Source organism: Melopsittacus undulatus, chromosome 20, assembly GCF_012275295.1.
Source record: "Melopsittacus undulatus isolate bMelUnd1 chromosome 20, bMelUnd1.mat.Z, whole genome shotgun sequence".
In the NCBI taxonomy this organism is placed as follows: domain Eukaryota; kingdom Metazoa; phylum Chordata; class Aves; order Psittaciformes; family Psittaculidae; genus Melopsittacus; species Melopsittacus undulatus.
This window is the reverse complement of record NC_047546.1, coordinates 854,815-875,233: the sequence shown is the minus strand read 5'-3', so window position 1 is coordinate 875,233 and position 20,419 is coordinate 854,815. Positions and strand designations below refer to the sequence as shown.

General features: G+C 62.4%; 2 protein-coding genes across 2 annotated transcripts; both read right to left on the bottom strand.

The window, feature by feature from the left end:
• Window positions 1-1,884: 1,884 nt before the first annotated feature.
• Window positions 1,885-11,037, bottom strand: LOC117437281 (steroid 21-hydroxylase-like). The gene is made up of 11 exons (XM_034071315.1): window positions 10,970-11,037; window positions 7,375-7,625; window positions 6,737-6,826; window positions 6,248-6,399; window positions 5,574-5,669; window positions 5,371-5,478; window positions 4,913-5,009; window positions 4,412-4,602; window positions 3,587-3,756; window positions 3,023-3,126; window positions 1,885-2,512 (listed from the first exon to the last, which is right to left on the bottom strand). The coding sequence occupies exons 1-11, from the start codon at window positions 11,035-11,037 to the stop codon at window positions 2,268-2,270; spliced, it is 1,572 nt and encodes a 523-aa protein (XP_033927206.1). The 3' UTR covers window positions 1,885-2,267.
• Window positions 11,038-11,562: 525 nt separating this feature from the next.
• TARS2 (threonyl-tRNA synthetase 2, mitochondrial) lies at window positions 11,563-19,720 on the bottom strand. The gene is made up of 19 exons (XM_034071058.1): window positions 19,613-19,720; window positions 19,453-19,538; window positions 19,252-19,392; window positions 18,697-18,814; window positions 17,911-18,032; window positions 17,715-17,832; window positions 16,869-16,930; window positions 16,700-16,778; window positions 16,126-16,269; window positions 15,706-15,804; window positions 15,339-15,505; window positions 14,677-14,839; window positions 14,327-14,464; window positions 13,704-13,781; window positions 13,522-13,622; window positions 13,197-13,298; window positions 12,460-12,532; window positions 11,825-11,939; window positions 11,563-11,735 (listed from the first exon to the last, which is right to left on the bottom strand). The coding sequence occupies exons 1-19, from the start codon at window positions 19,664-19,666 to the stop codon at window positions 11,587-11,589; spliced, it is 2,109 nt and encodes a 702-aa protein (XP_033926949.1). The 5' UTR covers window positions 19,667-19,720; the 3' UTR covers window positions 11,563-11,586.
• Between the last annotated feature and the right edge of the window lie 699 nt (window positions 19,721-20,419).

The following is a 20,419-nucleotide window of genomic DNA, read 5'->3' as shown; positions in this document are numbered from 1 at the left end:
GGCGCAGCACCAGTACCCCCTCCTGGCCCTCCGGCCCCGGGCGCGGGGGCCCGGCGTTCGGGCGGCTTGGCAGGGCGCCCGGGCCCGGGCGGCCGGGGCCGGGGGGGGCCTTGTTGCCCACGGCAACGGCCCTGGGGGCCGGGGGCAGAGAGTGAGGGGCGGGCGGGGGGCAGCGTTGCGAAGCCAGGCGTGCGCTGAACAGGCGCAGCACCAGTACCCCCTCCTGGCCCTCCGGCCCCGGGCGCGGGGGCCCGGCCTTCGGGCGGGTTGGCAGGGCGCCCGGGCTCGGGCGACCGGGGCCGGGGGGGGGCCTTGTTGCCCACGGCAACGGCCCTGGGGGCCGGGGGCAGAGAGTGAGGGGCGGGCGGGGGGCAGCGTTGCGAACCCAGGCGTGCGCTGAACAGGCGAAGCACCAGTACCCCCTCCTGGCCCTCCGGCCCCGGGCGCGGGGGCCCGGCCTTCGGGCGGGTTGGCAGGGCGCCCGGGCTCGGGCGACCGGGGCCGGGGGGGGCCTTGTTGCCCACGGCAACGGCCCTGGGGGCCGGGGGCAGAGAGTGAGGGGCGGGCGGGGGGCAGCGTTGCGAAGCCAGGCGTGCGCTGAACAGGCGCAGTACCAGTGCCCCCTCCTGGCCCTCCGGCCCCGGGCGCGGGGGCCCGGCGTTCGGGCGGGTTGGCAGGGCGCCCGGGCCCGGGCGGCCGGGGCCGGGGGGGGCCTTGTTGCCCACGGCAAGGGCCCTGGGGGCCGGGGGCAGAGGGCCAGGAGGAGGTACTGGTGCTGCACCTGTTCAGCGCACGCCTGGCTTCGCAACGCTGCCCCCCGCCCGCCCCTCACTCTCTGCCCCCGGCCCCCAGGGCCGTTGCCGTGGGCAACAAGGCCCCCCCCGGCCCCGGCCGCCCGGGCCCGGGCGCCCTGCCAACCCACCCGAACGCCGGGCCCCCGCGCCCGGGGCCGGAGGCCCGCGCATGCGCAGTAGCAAATTAGACTCGCGCATGCGCAGTAGCAATTTCGCCAGGCGAATGCGCAGTAGCAAAATAGGCTCGCGCATGCGCACTAGCAATTTAAGCTCGCGCATGCGCAGTAGCAATTTTTACCGGCGCATGCGCAGTAGCAAATTTGCCCCGCGCATGCGCAGTAGCAATTTAGGCTCGCGCATGCGGAGTAGCAATTTTGCCCGGCGCATGCGCAGTAGCAATTTAGGCTCGCGCATGCGCAGTAGCAATTTTGACCAGCGCATGCGCAGTAGCTGTTTCATGCGGTGCATGCGCAGTAGCATTTGGATTTCCGGAAATCGAGACGCTACTGCGCGTGCGCAAGATCCCAGTCCTGTGAAACTCTTCCCTAAGACTTTATCTGACGTGTGAAGCATCTGTGACACCTCAGGACACCCAAGGCAGGGGTAAACTGCAGCATCCGATATTTCATATTAGCTAGGCCAGAAATCCACTAATTTTCCTTGTACTGCTGGATTTTGAGTATACATTTTTCTTTAGGAGGGGGCAAAGTCTTCTCTAAAACAAAGCACTGGGACTGTCTCTTACTCAGAGAATGGCAGCATGTTAAACCCATGCATATCCTGTGCTTTTTATTCATCAACAGAAAAGGTTACTGCTGAAAGCAAGAAGTTATAGCCCACTCCAAAAACCTTATAAAGATCCATTTCTCTGCCAACAGGAAAGCAGCAAACTCACAAAACACCTAGGAACTGGCTCACTACTGACTAAAGAGAAGAAACATCAGCCAGTTGCAATTACTTTAAACTACTGAGCTAGATCTCAAGCAAGTAAGGCTACTTCAGCACTTCCTACCCAATTCCTTTGCTTTCTCCTGTCCAAGGGCATTAAAAAAACAGAAGAGAGCCCTTTCGGATGGGAACTGTTCAGTTGATTTTGCAAGGGTGGTATCAGACAACCCTCTGCAGGAGACCTCAGTGCACTGTAATTGCTCTACAGAGATTACAGGCTTTTATAGATAGTAAAGTACCAGCACTTAAGAGCAGAAAATCCAGACATTTTTAGTAGCACAAATTGGACTTGGCTCTTGCAAATGGAAAGACAAGCTTGTCTCATTAATACTCAATTTACGTTACCTGCTACCCCTATAATCCATGGGCAATCAATGAGTTACAATTCTTTCTAGAAAATAGCAGAGTTATTTGGCTCAGCCAAACTCTTCAACAGGTGCAGGCAGGGATCTGGGTACAGGCAGGGCAGGGTGCAGGTCACATGTCACAGGTCACATGTCACAGGTCACATGTCGCAGGCAGGTCTCAATCCGCCCCCTCCCACGGCACCAGGCGCACCCGGAAGGACGGGCAGCGCAGGACGGTCCCTGCGCGCACGCGCAGTGACGGCAGCAGCCCCGGAACCGGCGGCTCCAACCGGAAGTCGCCCAGCAGCTGCCCCAGGAACACGAACAGCTCCGCTCGGGCCACGGCCTCACCCAGGCACGAACGGGCCCCACAGCCGAACGGCAGCAGCGACCGCAGCGGAGCCCCCGCGGACAGGAACCGCTCTGGGGGGGGCAGAGTCAGAGGGTTGACACCGAGGGGGGCAGGTGACCCCAATAACAGAGAGGAGACCCCAATATCAGGGAGGGGACCCCGATAACAGAGAGGGGACCCCAATAACAGAGAGGGGACCCCAAGAGGTTGGGGGGACACCGATGGGGTTCAGGGCACCCCAATAACAGAGGGGACCCCAAGGGGTTGAAGGGACCCCAAAGGTGTTGAGGGGAACCCAAGTGCTCAGGCGACCCCGGTAGCCAGGAGGAGCCCACTCAGATGGGGCTCAGGGGACCCGAAGGGGTTGAGGGGATCCAGGGGGTCCTACACCAAGGGGTTCAGGGGAACCCAATGGGGTTTGGGGCCCCAAAGGTGTTGAGAGGACCCCAATATCAGGGAGAGGACCCCAATGGTTGAAGGGACGCCAAAGGTGCTGAGGGGACCCCGAGGGCTCAGGGGACCCCAAGGGGTTGAAGGGACCCCAAATGTGCTGAGGGGCCCCCGGTGCCCCCGGTTCATACCAGGCAGGAACTCCTCCGGGTGCTCCCAGAGCTCGGGGTCCTGGTGCGCGGCCAAGAGGTTGGGGACCAGGATGGAGCCGGCAGGGACCGGGAGCCCCCCGAGGCTGCGGGGACAGAGGGGACGGGCAGGGGGCGCTGCGGAGCACGTGACGGGGCGGCAGGGGGCGGGGCCTCGGGAAGGGGGCGGGGTCGCAAACAGGAGGCGTGGTCACAAACAAGGGGCGGGGCCACGGAGGAGGAGGGGCCGCGGACAGGGGTCGATGCTGAGCCCGTTCCGAGGCTGCAGTGGGTGGGGCCGGAGACAGGGGGCGGTGCCACAGGAGGGGGCGTGGCCTCGTGCAGGGGGCGGGGCTCCGGCCTTACCTGGTGCTCCGCCGGGCGCAGTGAGGGAGGGGGCGGGGCCTCGGGCAGGGGGCGGGGCCACAGGAGGGGCGGGGGCTCGGTAGGGGGCGGGGCTCAGCCGGTACCTGGTGCTCCGCCGGGCGCAGCGCGGCAGTGTCAGCGGGGGGCAGGGGGCGGGGTCGGGGGCGTGGTCTCGGTCAGGGGGCGGGGCTCAGCCAGTACCTGGTGCTCCGCCGGGCGCAGTGCGGCAGTGCCAGCGGTGCCGGCGGCCGCAGCCGCAGGGTCTCGGTGACCGTCGCCCGCAGCAGCGGAAGCCGCCGAACGTCCGAGGCCCGGAGCTGAGCACCCGGAGGCAGCTCCCGGCGGAGCTCGGAGCGGAGCTGCTCCTGCAGCTGCAGCGGGGAACACGTGGTGCGCACGTGATGTGTGTGACACACATGTGATGTATGTGTGTTATACACGTGATGCGTGTGACACACGTTACAGGTGTGTTATACACGTGTTACATGTGTGTTACATGTTCTATGTGTCTTAAGTGTTCCATGTTAAGTCACGTGTGTGAAACACATCACACCTGTAACGTGTCATGTCTCATATCACACCCATCCCCTGGATCACACACACACCACATGCATCTCACACACATGTCACATGGATGGGATACGGACATGGATGGACATGGACATGGATGGACATGGACCTGGATGGACATGGATACAGGCGGACATGGATATGGATGGGACATGAACATGGATGGGATATGGACACAGATGGACATGGATAGGACATGAACAGGGATGGGACGTGGACACGGATGAGATGTGGACAAGGATAGGACATGGACATGGACAGGACATGGCCACGGATGGGACTTGGACAGGAATGGGACATGGACAGGGATAGGACATGGATGGGATGTAGACACGGATGGGACATTGACATGGATAGGACATGGACAGGAATGGGACATGGACACAGATGGGACATGGACAGGACATGGCCACGGTCGGGCAGTGCTGCCCCCGGTGCCGCCGGTGCCCGCAGTACCTCAGGCCGGTGCAGCAGGAAGGCAATGGCCCAGGCCAGCGCCGCGGCCGTGGTCTCGGTGCCGCCGATGAAGAGGTCAACGAGGGCCATGTGCAGGCGGGGGGGGCTCAGGGGGGGGCCCGGCCGAGAGGGGTCCAGCAGGAACCCCAGCACCGTGTCCCGGGGGGGGGAGGGACACTCCTGGGGGGGCAGAGAGGGGCCAATGGGTGCCAAGGGGGGGGGCCACGGACATTGGGGTCGGTCCCCCCCCCCATGGATATTGGGGTCTGACCCCCCCCATGGACACTGGGGTCCCCCCCCCATGGACATTGGGGTCTGTCCCCCCCATGGATATTGGGGTTCCCCCCATGGACATTGGAGTCCCCCCCATGGACACTGGGGTCTGTCCCCCCCATGGACATTGGATTCCCCCCCCATGGACACTGGGGTCCATCCCCCCCATGGATATTGGGGTCCCCCCCACGGACACTGGGGTCCGTCCCCCCCATGGACATTGGGGTCCTCCCCCCACCTCGTGCTTCCGGATCTGGGCCCCCACGAAGGCATCACGGAGCTCCACTAGCTCCAGCAGCTTCCGCAGCCCCGGCTGGGGCAGAGCCTGAGGAGAGAGACCCCAGCGGGACCCATAGAGACACACACAGACCCCCCAGCCCCACAGATCAGCCCCATAGACCCCCCCCCAGCCCCATAGATGCCCCCACACCCCACAGGTCCTCGCCAGCCCCACATCCCCCCCAGCCCCACATCCCCCCCAGCCCCATATCCCCCCCCAGCCCCATAGATCCCCCGCAGCCCCACACTTCCCCCTCGCCCCACAGATCCCCCCAGTCCCACAGATCCTCCCCACCCCACAGATCCCCCCCAGCCCTACAGACCCTCTCCAGCCCCACACATCCCCCCCAGCCCCATAACTTTCCCCAGCCCCATAGATCCCCCCCAGCCCCACACATCCCCCTCACCCTCAGCGCCGGCACCAGCTCCAGCGCCCGCAGGGAGCCCCTGCCCCACAGCTCCAGCAGCTCCAGGACACAGCGGGTGAAGCCTCTGACCTCGGGCTCGGGGGGGAGCTGCGGAGGCAACGGGGGGGGGGGATGGGAACCCCCAAACTCACCCCTCCCCCACCCCAATGTTGGGGTTCCCTCCTCCCCTCCCCCCCCGTTACCAGGTCCCCAAAGATGAGGCCCCCGATGGTGCTGCACGTGTGGAAGGCGAAGACCTCGAAGGGGTCCAGGGGGGCCCCCCCGTAGGAACGGAGCTCCTGGGGGGGGGAGGGGTTATTGGGGGGGCTATACGGGGGTCTATGGGGGGGTATTGGGGTCTATGGGGGTATTGGGGGGGCTATGGGTCTCTGTGGGGTCTCTATGGGTCGCTATGGGTCTCTATGGGGTATCTATAGGTCTCTATGGAGGATCTATGGGTCTCTATGGGGTACCTATAGGTCTCTATGAAGTACCTATAGGTCTCTATGGGGTATCTATAGGTCTCTATGGGGTATCTATGGGTCTCTATGGGGTATCTATAGGTCTCTATGGGGTATCTATGGGGTATCTATAGGTCTCTATGGGGTATCTATGGGTCTCTATGGGGTATCTATGGGGTATCTATAGGTCTCTATGGGGGATCTATGGGTCTCTATGGGGTATCTATGGGTCTCTGTGGGTTCTCTATGGGTCGCTATGGGTCTCTATGGGGTATCTATAGGTCTCTGTAGGTCTCTATAGCTCTCTATGGGGTATCTATGGGTCTCTGTGGGTTCTCTATGGGTCGCTATGGGTCTCTATGGGGTATCTGTGGGTCTCTGTATGTCTCTATAGCTCTCTATGGGGTATCACTCACCTCCCTCAGGCCACGCCCCCTCTTCATAAGCTCCGCCTCCAGCCGTGGCCCCGCCCTCGCCAGCGCCCCCCGCGTGGCCGCGCGCTGCAGCCGCCAGCCGGGGGTGGGGGCCCCGAGCGCGAGGTCACGACCCCCACGTGACACCAACGGGGCTGGGGGGGAAGGGGGTTATGGGGCACAGAGACCCCATAGAGACCCCATAGACCCCATAGAGACCCCATAGAGGCCCCATAGAGGCCCCATAGAGACCCATAGAGAACCCTTAGAGAACCCAGAGTCCCCATAGAGACCCCAGAGACCCCGCCCATCCCCATAGAGACTCCCCATAGACCCCATAATACCCCCAGCCCAATAGAACCACCCAGCCCCATAGACCCCATAACCCTCCCCCAGCCCCATAACCCCCCCCAGCCCCATAGAGTCCCCCAGCCCCATAGACCCCATAACCCCCCCATCCCCATAGAGGCCCCCCCATAGCCCCTCCATTACCCAGGTAGCTCGGGGGCCGCCCCAACCAATCCCCCCAGTGCCGAGCGAGCGCCTCCCGAATGGTCCCGGCCGAGCTCAGCACCAGCACATCTGGAGGGGGGGACCCCAAAATGGGGGGGAAGGGGTTAAAATGGGGGGGACCCAAAGATGGGGAGAGCCCAAAATAGGGGGAACCCCATAATGGGGGGGACCGCAAAATGGGGAGAGCCCAAAATAGGGGGGACCCCAAAATGGGGGGGAAGGGGTTAAAATAGGGGGGACCCAAAGATGGGGAGAGCCCAGAATAGGGGGGACCCCAAAATAGGGGAGGGAGAACCCAAATAGAGGGACGCCCAAATAAGGGGGGGACCCAAATTGGGGGGGACCCCAAAATAGGAGGGAAGGGGTTAAAATGGGGGGACCCAAAGATGGGTAGAGCCCAAAATAGGGGGGACCCCAAAATAGGGGAGGTAGAACCCAAATGGGGGACCCCCAAATAAGGGGGAACCCCCAAATAATGGGGGGACCCAAATAGGGGGTGACCCCAAAACTGGGGCACCCCAAAAAGAGTCTGGGGAGGATCCATAAGGGTTGAATTTGGGGGGGGGGATTGGGGGTCAGGGTCAGTTTTGGGGTGTCCCCCCCCCCCATAGACTCACCTCGCCCCCCCACGCGCATGCGCAGGACGGGCCCCTTGCGGCGAGCGAGGCGAGCGAGGTGCAGCGCCCCCTGCGGGTGCAGCAGCTGCAGCGCCCCCCAGTGGGCGGCGAGCGCCATGAGCAGCGCCAGCAGCGGCAGCAGCAGCGGCAGCAGAGCCATGGGGGGGGGCGGGGCGACAGGGGGAGAGGGTGTTAAATAGGGGGGGACACGCCCACTATAAGCTCCGCCCATATACGACGGGACACGCCCACTTCCCAGTTTGAGGGGTTAATGGGGGTGTGTTGGGGGGGGAATAGGGTCGTATAGAAGGGTTAAAGGGGGGATGTGGGGGGGCACCAATAGGGTCCTATAGAAGGGTCCCCAATAGGGTCCTAGAGAAGGGTTAAAGGGGGGATGTGGGGGGGGCCCAATAGGGTCCTATAGAAGGGTTAAAGGGGGGGATATGGGGGGGGCCCAATAGGGTCCTATAGAAGGGTCCCCAATAGGGTCCTATGGAAGGGTTAAAGGGGGCACATGGGGTCCCCAATAGGGTTCTACAGAAGGGTTAAAGGGGAGACATGGGGGGTCCCCAATAGGGTCCTATAGAAGGGTTCTATATAGGGTCCTATAGAAGGGTTAAAGGGGGGATGTGGCGGGTCCCCAATAGGGTCCTATAGAAGGGTTAAAGGAGGGATATGGGGGGGGCCTAATAGGGTCCTATAGAAGGGTCCCCAATAGGGTCCTATAGAAGGGTTAAACGGGGCACATGGGGGGTCCCCAATAGGTTTCTATAGAAGGATCCTATAGAGGGTCCTATAAAAGGGTTAAAGGGGGGAATTTGGGGGTCCCCAATAGGGTCCTATAGAAGGGTTAAAGGGGGGACATGGGGGGTCCCCAATAAGGTCCTATAGAAGGGTTAAAGGGGGGATGTGGGGGGGCCCCAATAGGGTACTACAGAAGGGTTAAAGGGGGGATATGGGGGGGGGCCCAATAGGGTCCTATAGAAGGGTCCTATATAGGGTCAATAGAAGGGTTAAACGGGGCACATGGGGTCCCCAATAGGGTTCTACAGAAGGGTTAAAGTGGGGACATGGGGGGTCCCCAATAGGTTCCTACAGAAGGGTTAAAGGGGGGATATGGGTGGGGCTCAATAGGGTTCTATAGAAGCGTTAAAAGGGGGACCTTGGGGGTCCCCAATACGGTCCTATAGAAGGGTTAAAGGGGGCACACTGGGGGGGGGGAGGACCCCACGTCACCACCTTGGGGGGAACTCAAGGCAATGGGGAGGGGACAAGGACAAGGACAAGGTCATTGCGTCACTGGGGGGGGGAACAAGGACATGGGGGGAGGGGAACTGACATTGGGGGGAGGAGACACAAGGATGTGGGGGGGGAGTCGCTGGGGGGGGAAGGGGGGATTTTGGGGTGTTTTGCTGCATTTTGGGGTATTTTGCATCTTTGGGGGTGTTTTGGGGTGTTTTGGGGGAGTTCAGGTGTTTGGGGGTATTTTGGTGTAGTTTGGGGTGTTTTTGGGTATTTCGGGGTTATTGGGGGTATTTTGGGGGTGGTTTGTGGTGTTTTGATGTATTTTGGGGTGTTTTGGGGTATTTTGGTGTCGTTTGGGGTATTTTGGGTTGGTTTGGGGACATTTCTATTGCTATTGACTTGGACATCGATACTGAATTTGATTTCTACATTGATTTGGCCATTGATATTGATTTCGATATCGATGCTGATCTTGATTCTGATTGATACCGATTCCGGTATCGATTCGGTTCTGGGTCCGGGTTCTGAGCTCCATTGTGACGTCAGCTCTGACGTCAGTTTCGCCACCGATGACGCAAGGCGGAGCCAAGGGGAGCGCGAGCCCCGCGGTGACGTCACAGAGCCATGGCCCCGCCCCTCCTCCTGCTCTGCTTCCTCGCGGGTGCGGGACCCGGGGGGGGGGGGGCGTGTCCGGGCCCCATTGAGCTTCCTTAGATCCCACCCACATCCATTGGGATCCCACCTGGACCGGTTCCCATTGATGCAGCCCCCTTGGCCCAAGGGGACCCATTGGGATAACCGGATGCAGCCTCCCCACACCGACCCCATTCCTCCATTGGGAATTCCCCTTTGAGCCTATGATCCCTGTTTGCTTCCAGGTGCTGGTGTCATTGGTGCAGAGCAAGCTCCGGAGCCGGATCCCAGCACTGAGCCTTGGGCTTCCGAGCACCAGGGTAAGTGGTCCATGTCCCGGCAATGGGAAGCTGGTTATGGATCCGTTATTGGCTGCATAGATCCCATTGGATGGGGAGGATCCAACCTCCCAACGGGCTCTTCTCCATCAGGAATTCCCCTTCTCCCAAGGGAAGAGGCTCCCACTTTAGTGGCATGGGAAGGATGCTCTTGGGATGCTACCATCCACATTCATGCCCTGTATCCGGGTCCCCCACTGTGGCCTGGGAAGGATGCTCTTGGGGTGCTCCCATCCACATCCATGCCCTGTATCCGGGTCCACTGTGGCCTGGATCCCATCCCATGCCCGCAGATCCCTAAGGAGGAGGGGAGCAGAGCGGGATGGGAACCCTCAGAGCTCCCATTGTGGCCCCATTCTGTGCGGTGCTGATGCCCCATGGATGCTTGGTTGCAGATGGAGCCAGGATCAGGAGCTTCCCGGAGCCTCTCCAGCACCTCGTGCACGGTCCCAGCTGGCACCTCACTGGTGAGTCCTGGTTCTTCCCACATGGGGGATGCAGATGTGGGGATGCAGATGTGGGGATGCAGATGTCAGGATGCAGATGTTGGGATGCAGATGTCGGGATGCAGATATTGGGATGCAGATGTCGGGATGCAGATGTCAGGATGCAGATGTCAGGATGCAGATGTCGGGATGCAGATGTCGGGATGCAGATGTTGGGATGCAGATGTCGGGATGCAGATGTGGGAATGCAGATGTCGGGATGCAGATGTGGGAATGCAGATGTCGGGATGCAGATATTGGGATGCAGATATTGGGATGCAGATGTCGGGATGCAGATGTCGGGATGCAGATGTCGGGATGCAGATGTGGGAATGCAGATGTGGGGATGCAGATGTTGGGATGCAGATATTGGGATGCAGATGTCAGGATGCAGATGTCGGGATGCAGATGATGGGATGCAGATGTTGGGATGCAGACACCAGGATTCCCATGGCGTTCCCTGGACCGGGATCCCCACATCCCTTCCCATGGCTCCGGCTCCATCCCAGTAACGCAGCCCCTCTCCCATCTCTCTGCAGGTGCAGAGGCCTCGTTGGTAACAGCAGCCTCGGGGCAGCTGCGGCTCCTCCAGCGCTCGCTATGGGCAGCGGCTGCAGCTCTGGCTCTGCTGCTCCTGGTGCTCCTGACCTCCTGCATCCTCCTGTGCCAGCTCCAGCCCCGGTGAGGCCCCAATCCCATGGGATGTGCCCATGGCAGCGCTCGGAGCTCCGGCTCCTTCCCATCCCATTCCCATCCAGGAGGGTTTTGTGCCATGTTTGTACAGGCAGAGCCAGGCAGAGGGAGCAGCATCAGGAGATGGTATCCATGGGAGCAAGGAGCGAGGGATGGAGAACGGAGAGGAGCATTCCCAAAGGATGGATAACGGCAAGGAGCATCCTCATGGGATGGATAACGGAGAGGAGCATTCCCAAGGGATGGATAACGGAGAGGAGCATCCCCATGGGATGCTCAGCCTCGGTTCCAGCCCATTCCCGAGCTCCTTCCCAGTGGAGCTGCTCCATGCCTACAGGAGCAGGGAGCCCCTGCCCCCCTGCCCCATCCACCCCATCAGGGATGGAGCCTCCGCTCCGGAGATCCACATTTCCTTGGATTCACCCCAGCCCGAAGCCTTCTGGTGCCCCTGCCACCAGTTCCAGCAGGGATACTGCACCTCCGAGGAGGAATCCCATTGCGAAGAGCAGTAAATGCCTCTTTCACCTCATGCCTTTGGCTCCCGATGCACAACTGGGATTCAGTGGGAAGAGAGGAGAGATCCCAATGGAAATGGGCCCTTTGCTTGGATGCTCCTGCTCCGAAACCCGTTTGATGCATCCCCAAACCCACCCCCCCCATCCCCATGAACAGAGCCTGGATCCAGGGAAACGCATTCCAGGAAGGATGGAGCCGGATCCCAACCGGATCCCAACCGGATCCCACCCACACCCCCCATGGCCAATGGGGCTCTCGGCTCCGCTCTATGGGGCAGCAGCTCTTTAATGGCCGTGGGGGGGTCAGAAGCATCTCTCCGCATCCCACACCCGCTCATCCCGCAGCTCCTGCAGCCTCCGCAGCACCAGCCCCAGCTCCTGCTGCCCCACATCCCGGTTCTCCCGTGTCCGGATGCTCACGGTGCCGCTCGCTCGCTCCCGGGCTCCAACCACTGCAATGGGATGGGGGGGTGGGAATGGGACCCCCCCCCCCCGAGCAGATCCCAAGGGGGGGATTGGGGGGTCCCGTCCCCCCCATTACCCATCTGGAAGTTGTACTGGGAGAGCTGGGCCCTGCGGATCTTCCGGGCCAGGGTGGCTCCAGGGTCTGCATCCAGGTCGGCCATCAGGCCCCCCCCCCGCAGCACAGACTGCACCTGGGGGACAGAGGGGGGATATGGGGGGACATGGGGATATGGAGATATAGGGGGGATACGGGGGGATATAGGGGGGATATGGGGATATAGGGATATGGGGGGGACATGGGGATATGGAGATATGGGAGTATGTGGGGATAGGGGGATATGGAGATATAGGGGGGATATGGGAGATATGGGGGGATATAGAGATATAGGGATATGGGGGTGACATGGGGGATATGGAGATATGGGGGTATAGGGGGATATGGGGTGGGCATGGAGGATATGGGGGATATGGAGATATTGGAATATGTGGGGATAGAGGGATATGGGATATGGAGATATGGGGGCATATGGGGATATGGGGGGATGGGATATGTGGGGAGATGGGAATATGGAGGGAAATGGGGTTATAGGGATACGGGGGATGGAGGGATATAGGGATAGGGGGATATGGGGGGATATGGGTGTCATGAGGGGTACATGGGGCTATGGGGGATCCATGGGCTCTGGGGGGGCTATGGGAGTCCTCACTCACCTCCCGGGCATAGCCCTCGATGTCAGGTGCCTGCGGTATCACCATCACCTGCATTGGGGAGAGCCACAGGGGCCTGCGGGGGGAGGGGGGGGGGGGGCAGAGCGAGGCCATGGGGGGGGGTCCCGCAGGGCTGGGGGGGCCCTGGGGCCGCAGTGGGGCCGCAGTGGGGCAGCAGTGGGGCCGCAGTGGGGCAGCAGTGGGGCTGCAGTGGGGCAGCAGTGGGGCAGCAGTGGGGCAGCAGTGGGGCCGCAGTGGGGCTGCAGTGGGGCAGCAGTGGGGCCGCAGTGGGGCAGCAGTGGGGCAGCAGTGGGGCCGCAGTGGGGCTGCAGTGGGGCCGCAGTGGGGCAGCAGTGGGGCAGCAGTGGGGCAGCAGTGGGGCCGCAGTGGGGCAGCAGTGGGGCCGCAGTGGGGCTGCAGTGGGGCCGCAGTGGGGCAGCAGTGGGGCCGCAGTGGGGCAGCAGTGGGGCTGCAGTGGGGCAGCAGTGGGGCCGCAGTGGGGCCGCAGTGGGGCAGCAGTGGGGCTGCAGTGGGGCCGCAGTGGGGCAGCAGTGGGGCAGCAGTGGGGCAGCAGTGGGGCCGCAGTGGGGCAGCAGTGGGGCAGCAGTGGGGCAGCAGTGGGGCCGCAGTGGGGCAGCAGTGGGGCCGCAGTGGGGCAGCAGTGGGGCCGCAGTGGGGCCGCAGTGGGGCAGCAGTGGGGCTGCAGTGGGGCAGAGCCCCCCCCCCACCCCCCCGCTCACCAGCGGCCGCCGCAGCTCTCGGTCAGCACCGCCAGGAGGCGCTCGACGGAGCCGAGCACCGCTCGGTGCAGCAGCACCGGAGTCAGACGGACACCCCCCGGACTGCGGGACATGGGGGGGGTCAGAGGGGGGGGAACAGATACAGTGAGAGCCTGAACCCCCCGAACCGACCCTGACCCCCCCAACTCATCCTGAGCCCCCCAACCCATCCTGACCCCCCCAACCCGTCCTGACCCCCCCCAACCCATCCCCCCCATCCCCATTCCCATCCCCCCCATCCCCATTCCTACCCCCCCATCCCCATTCCCATTCCCCCATCCCATACCTGCTGTACTGGAGCCCAAACCTCTCCGGCATCTGGAAGTCCAACTGGATGGTTCCGCACTGGTGCTGCCTTCCCAACGCATCCCGGATCCGGATATCGATCTGTCGGGAATAACGGGGGGGGGGTCCCCAAGGGTCCTGGTTTGTCCCATCCCGGGACCCCCCCACCCCAAAACCTCTCACCTTGGGGCCATAAAAGGCTCCATCACCGGGACTCAGCTCCCAGGGGTGCCCGAAGGTGCTGAGGCTCCGCTCCAGGATCTATGGGGACAACAGAGGGATTTAGGGATGGGAATGGGGGGGGACACTGGGATGGGGACACTGGGGTGATGCAGGTGATGGATATGGGGTGACACTGGGATGGGATGGATGCATTGGGGTGACGCACGTGATGGATATGGGGTGACACTGGGATGGATGCATTGGGGTGATGCAGGTGATGGATACGGGGTGACACTGGGATGGATGCATTGGGGTGATGCAGGTGATGGATACGGGGTGACACTGGGATGGATGCATTGGGGTGATGCAGGTGATGGATACGGGGTGACACTGGGATGGATGCATTGGGGTGATGCAGGTGATGGATACGGGGTGACACTGGGATGGATGCATTGGGGTGATGCAGGTGATGGATACGGGGTGACACTGGGATGGATGCATTGGGGTGATGCAGGTGATGGATACGGGGTGACACTGGGATGGATGCATTGGGGTGATGCAGGTGATGGATACGGGGTGACACTGGGATGGATGCATTGGGGTGATGCAGGTGATGGATATGGGGTGTCCATCCCCCCTCTCACCTTCTCTGCCCGGTCCCAGGTCTCGGGGTCCCCCAGGAAGCCCTGGGGCCTGGTGGCCAGAGCCACACGGAAGGAGAAGCCGAGCACCCCATAGACCTCACGCACGAAGTCCAGGCAGGCACCAATCTCCTGCTCCAGCTGTGGGGCAAGGACCGGATGGAATGGGATGGGATGAGATGAGGGGGTCCCCTTGGGGCCGCAGGGAGGGGGTCATTGGGATGCAGGGGGGGTCAGGACCTGGTCCATGGCACAGGGGAAGGACCGGAGCGGATGGGATGGGATGGGGGGGGTCCCGTTTCGGATGCAGGGAAGGGGCCATGGGGCCATGGGGGGACCAGGGGGGTCAGGACCTGGTCCATGGCACAGAAGATGTGTGCATCGTCCTGCTGGAAGCGCCGCAGCCTGGTCAGCCCCGTTAGGGTCCCTATGGGTTCATTGCGGTGCAGGACCCCAAAGTCCGCCAGGCGCAGGGGCAGCTCCCGCCAGGAGCGCGGCCGGTGAGCGAACATGAGGCTGGGATGGGGCAGGGATGGGGATGCTCAGGGTGGTACCCAAGGGGGGTGCTGGTACCCGGGTACCCATCCCCATCGCACCCATCCCCATTGCACCCATCCCCATTGTACCCCAATGCACCCATCCCCAATGCACCCATCCCCATTGCACCCATCCCCATTGTACCCCAATGCACCCATCCCCAATGCACCCATCCCCATTGCACCCATCCCCATTGTACCCCAATGCACCCATCCCCAATGCACCCATCCCCATCGCACCCATCCCCATTGCACCCCCCAGTGCTCACCAGTGCTCACCAGTGCTCACCAGTACTCATCAGTACACACCAGTACTCACCAGTACTCACCAGTGCTCACCAGTACTCATCAGTACACACCAGTACTCATCAGTACACACCAGTACTCACCAGTACTCACCAGTACTCACCAGTACTCACCAGTGCTCACCAGTACTCACCAGTACACACCAGTACTCACCAGTACACACCAGTACTCACCAGTGCGCAGGGCAGTTCATGGGTTTGAGGGACAGTGTCTCGGGGCCGGCAGAGCAGGAGAAGATGTTGGGGCCATAGTGGTGCCAGTGGCCGGAGAGCTCCCATAGGCGAGGGTGGAACAGGTTTGGGGTCACCACCTCCTGGAAGCCCCGAATGCGGTACTGGCTCTGCAGGGGGAGGGATGGGATGGGGATGGGAACAGGGATGGGGATGGGAACAGGGATGGGGATGGGAACAGGGATGGGGATGGGTGCAATGGGGATGGGTGGGGTGCAAAGGGGATGGGTGCGATGGGGATGGGTTCATTGGGGTGCATTGGGGTCGGTCTCCCAATCCCACCCCCCATCTCTCCCCCCAGGCCCCATACCCGGATGAAGTCCACGAGTGTGTTGTAGATGTGAGCACCTCGGGGCAGGAGGAAGCAGCTGCCAGGGCTGAGCTCGTGGAAGAAGAAAAGCTCCTGCTCCTGGGGGGCAATGGGGGGGTTGGGGGGGGGGATGGGGGGGAGAGGGGGGGTCAATGAGGGGGTTGGGGGGGGTATTGGGGGGGTTGGGGGGGCCAATGGGGGGGAGAGAGGGGGCAATGAGGGGGTTGGGGAGGGTATTGGGGGGGCTGGGGGGGGTAATGGGGGGGAAGGGGGGGCAATGGGGGTTTGGGGGGGGTAATGGGGGGGGAGGAGGGGGCACAGGGGGGGTTGGGGGGGGCAATGTGGAGGGTTGGGGGGGGTATTGGGGGGGATGGGGGAGTCAATGTGGGGGGGGGGGGTGTCAATGGGGGGGGTCCTGACCCTGCCCAGGCGCCGGTGGTCCCTGAGTGCTGCCTCCTCCTGCGCCTGTTCCCATTGGGAGAGCTCTCGGGCACTGGGGAAGGCGACTGCAGTGACGCGTTGGAGAGAGATGGAGCCGAGGCCCTGCCATAGTGCTGAGGAGCTCTGGGGCAGAGGGGAGGGGTGACCGTGGGGTCCTGCCCCATAGCAGAGCATCAACCCATAGCCTGCCCCATAGCTCTGCCCCATAGCCCAGCCCCATAGCATCAACCCATAGCCTGAACCCATAGTATCAACTCATAGCCTGCCCCATAGCCCTGCCCCATAGCCTGCCCCATAGCTCTGCCCCATAGCCCAGCCCCATAGCATCAACCCATAGCCTGAACCCATACCCCAGCCCCACAGCCCAGCCCCATAGCCCAGCCCCATAGCCTGCCCCATAGCCCAGCCCCACAGCCCTGCCCCACAACACTGCCCCATAGCCCAGTCCCATAGCCCAGCCCCACAGCCCTGCCCCACAACACTGCCCCATAGCCCAGCCCCATAGCCCAGCCCCATAGCATGAACCCATAGCCCAGCCCCACACCACCCGTACCGAGAGGACGCGCAGGGCCCCGATGAGCCCTGTGTGCCGCAGGAGGGGCCCACGGCAGAGCTGGAGCTGTGACCCACACCTGGGGGGAGCAGAGGGTGGGAGGGGGCACAGGGAGCGACCCCCCCCCCGAGCCCCCCCCGGAGTCCCCCACCGGAGCCCCCATGCTCACCTATAGAGAGTGACCGAGGGGGTCGGGAGAGCCTCAAGCTGCTGCAGCTGGAACCGGTTGTGCTGGGGGGGGAGTGGGGACAGCGGTAACATTGACACCGTTCCCATTGACACTGTTCCCATTGACACCGTTCCCATTGACCCCATTCCCATTGACACCGTTCCCATTGACATCGTTCCCATTGACCCCATTCCCATTGACCCCATTCCCATTAACACCGTTCCCATTGACCCCATTCCCATTGACACCATTCCCATTGACCCCATTCCCATTGACACCGTTCCCATTGACCCCATTCCCATTGACCCCATTCCCATTGACACCATTCCCATTGACCCCGTTCCCATTGACACCATTCCCATTGACACCGTTCCCATTGACCCCATTCCCATTGACCCCATTCCCATTGACACCGTTCCCATTGACACCGTTCCCATTGACACCATTCCCATTAACACCGTTCCCATTGACCCCGTTCCCATTGACCCCATTCCCATTGACCCCATTCCCATTGACACCGTTCCCATTGACCCCATTCCCATTGACACCATTCCCATTGACCCCATTCCCATTGACACCGTTCCCATTGACACCGTTCCCATTGACACCGTTCCCATTGACACCATTCCCATTGACACCGTTCCCATTGACCCCATTCCCATTGACCCCATTCCCATTGACACCGTTCCCATTGACACCGTTCCCATTAACACCGTTCCCATTGACCCCATTCCCATTGACCCCGTTCCCATTGACACCATTCCCATTGACACCGTTCCCATTGACCCCATTCCCATTGACACCATTCCCATTGACCCCATTCCCCCCCCATTGCCCCCTCCTCACCTCCAGCAGCTCCCGGACCCGTTCCTTCGGTGCCTCCATGCGCTCGAACCGGTGCCCAGCGCTGGTGAATGCGGCACATGCCCCTTCCAGCGCCTGCAGCTCCCCACGCGCCACCGTCCTGGGGGGGGGACGGATGTGTGGGGCAGCCCCATAGCGGCGTATGGGGGGGGTTGGGGCCCTGCTGCCCCCCTCGTACCGGTCGCCCATGTGCACGTCGCAGTGGAAGCCGTCCTCGGTGGTGCTGGCGCGGCAGAATGTGGCCCCATAGAACTTCTCCAGCACTGCCCCCAGCACGAAGGCAGCCGAGCGCCAGAAGGCCTGGGGGTAAGGGGGGCAATGGGGCACAAGGGATGTGGGGCACAATGGGGGGTGTGGGGGACAAGGGGGGTATGTGGGGCACAAGGGATGTGGGGCACAAGGGTTGTGGGGCTCAAGGGATGTGGGGCACAACGGGGGGTGTGGGGCACAAGGGGGGTATTTGAGGCTCAAGGGATGTGGGGCACAAGGGGGGTATGTGGAGCTCTAGGGATGTGGGGCACAGGGGAGGTGTGAGGCACGAGGGATGTGGGGCACAGGGGGCTCTATGGGGCACAGGGGGTTCTATGGAGCACAGGGGGCTCTATGGGGCACAGGGGGTGCTGTGGGGCACAGGGGGCTCTATGGGGCACAGGGGGCGCTATGGGGCACAGGGGGCGCTATGAGGCACAGGGGGCCCTATGGGGCACAGGGGGTGCTGTGGGGCACAGGGGGCGCTATGGTGCACAGGGGGCGCTATGAGGCACAGGGGGCTCTATGGGGCACAGGGGGCTCTATGGGGCACAGGGCACTATGGGGCACAGGGGGCACTATGTGGCACAGGGGGCGCTATGGGGCACAGGGTGCTCTATGGGGCACAGGGGGCGCTATGGGGCACAGGGTGCTCTATGGGGCACAGGGGGCGCTATGGGGCACAGGGGGAGCTATGGGGTGCACACAGCCCCACCTCTCGCCCCTCGGCCGAGCTGAAGTCCAGCAGCTCCACGTCACTGTCGCCCTCCAGCGGCTGCTCCAGGTCCTGCAGGGCCCCGTTCACCCTGGCCACGAGCACTGCCTCCGCCGCCCTGAGGGACACGGGAACACGGGGGAGCTGTGGGGCGCTATGGGGCTCTGTGGGTGTCTATGGGTCTCTATAGGTCTGTATGGGCTCTCTATAGGGACTCTATGGGGCCTCTATGGGTCTCTATGGGTCTCTATGGTGTCTATGGGTCTCTATGGTCTCTATGGTTCTCTATAGGGACTCTATGTGTCTCTATGGGTCTCTATGGTCTCTATGGTTCTCTATAGGGACTCTATGTGTCTCTATGGGTCTCTATGGGTCTCTATGGTGTCTATGGGTCTCTATAGGGACTCTATGTGTCTCTATGGGTCTCTATGGGTCTCTATGGTGTCTATGGGTCTCTATGGTCTCTATGGTTCTCTATGGGTCTCTATGGTCTCTATGGTTCTCTATAGGGACTCTATGGGTCTCTATGGTCTCTATGTGTCTCTATGTCCCCACCCCATCTCCGCCGCCAGCCGGAAGGGTGTGGTCTGCAGGGCCCGCCCGGACAGGAAGCGGCCTCCGGGGAGCGCGATGCGGATGGGGGCGCCGGGGGCGGGGCTGCCGCTTCCGGTACTTCCGGTGCTCCCGTTTCCGGTGCTCCCGTTTCCGGTGTTCCCGTTTCCGGTGCTCCCGTTTCCGGTGCTCCCGTTTCCGGTGTTCCCGTTTCCGGTGCTCCCGTTTCCGGTGTTCCCGTTCCCATCCTTGCGGAGCCGCTGGATCCGGTCGGGATCGGGCCCGGAGACCTGTGAACAGGGTTCAAAGGTCAAAGGTCACGTCGGGAGGGGCGGGGCCCGGGGGGGGTGGGGGAGGGGCGCACCCGGTACCGGCGCGGGGCTCCGGCGAGCAGCAGCGCCCTGGGCGCACGCGTCATGACGTCAAACCCCTTCCTTCCGTCGCCGCGCTGACGTCATGTGGGACCCACGTGTTAAGCCCCGCCCCGAGGATCGACCAATCCGCGTTGAGGGGCGTGGTCACAGCGCGCAAGCCCCGCCCAGTAGGCGGAGCTTATGGGTTAGGTTCCCGTCCCGTTCCCCCCCCCCCTGCGCCCGCATTGGATTCGTCCGCCCCCAGCGGAGCTCTGCGGTACCGGACGGAACCATCGATAGGGATGGGGGGGGGATGGGTACAGGCATGGATCCAAACGGGATAACAATGGGATAACAACGGGATAACGACGGGATAATGGGATAACCGGCCCCCCCGCCCCGAGCGAAAGAAAAGGAGCCACCACCTCCGGGTCTTTTGGAGTCTTTATGTGGATATTGAACCCTACACCGTGGCTCACCCAGCCCCATGGATTCTAGCAACTAAAAACCAACCCCAAACCGACCCAAAAATCAAGTAAAATCCGAACTTCATATAAAAGCCGCCCGGGGGGGGGATGGGAGGGGATGAGGGGGGTGGGGGGGGCCCTGCCAGGCTCCATCCACGCGTCAAGAGGGCGATTCCCAAGGGATTCGTGGCCCCAGGTACGAAGGGAAGGGGGGGACAGGGACCAACGATACCGGATGCTGTTTGTGCCATGGGGGGGGCTGAACCATAAAGGGAAGGGTTTGGCCTCCCCCCCCCCCCCAGCAACGTTGGACCCTTCCTTTCCTCTTCTTTTTCATCGTTTTTGCCCCTT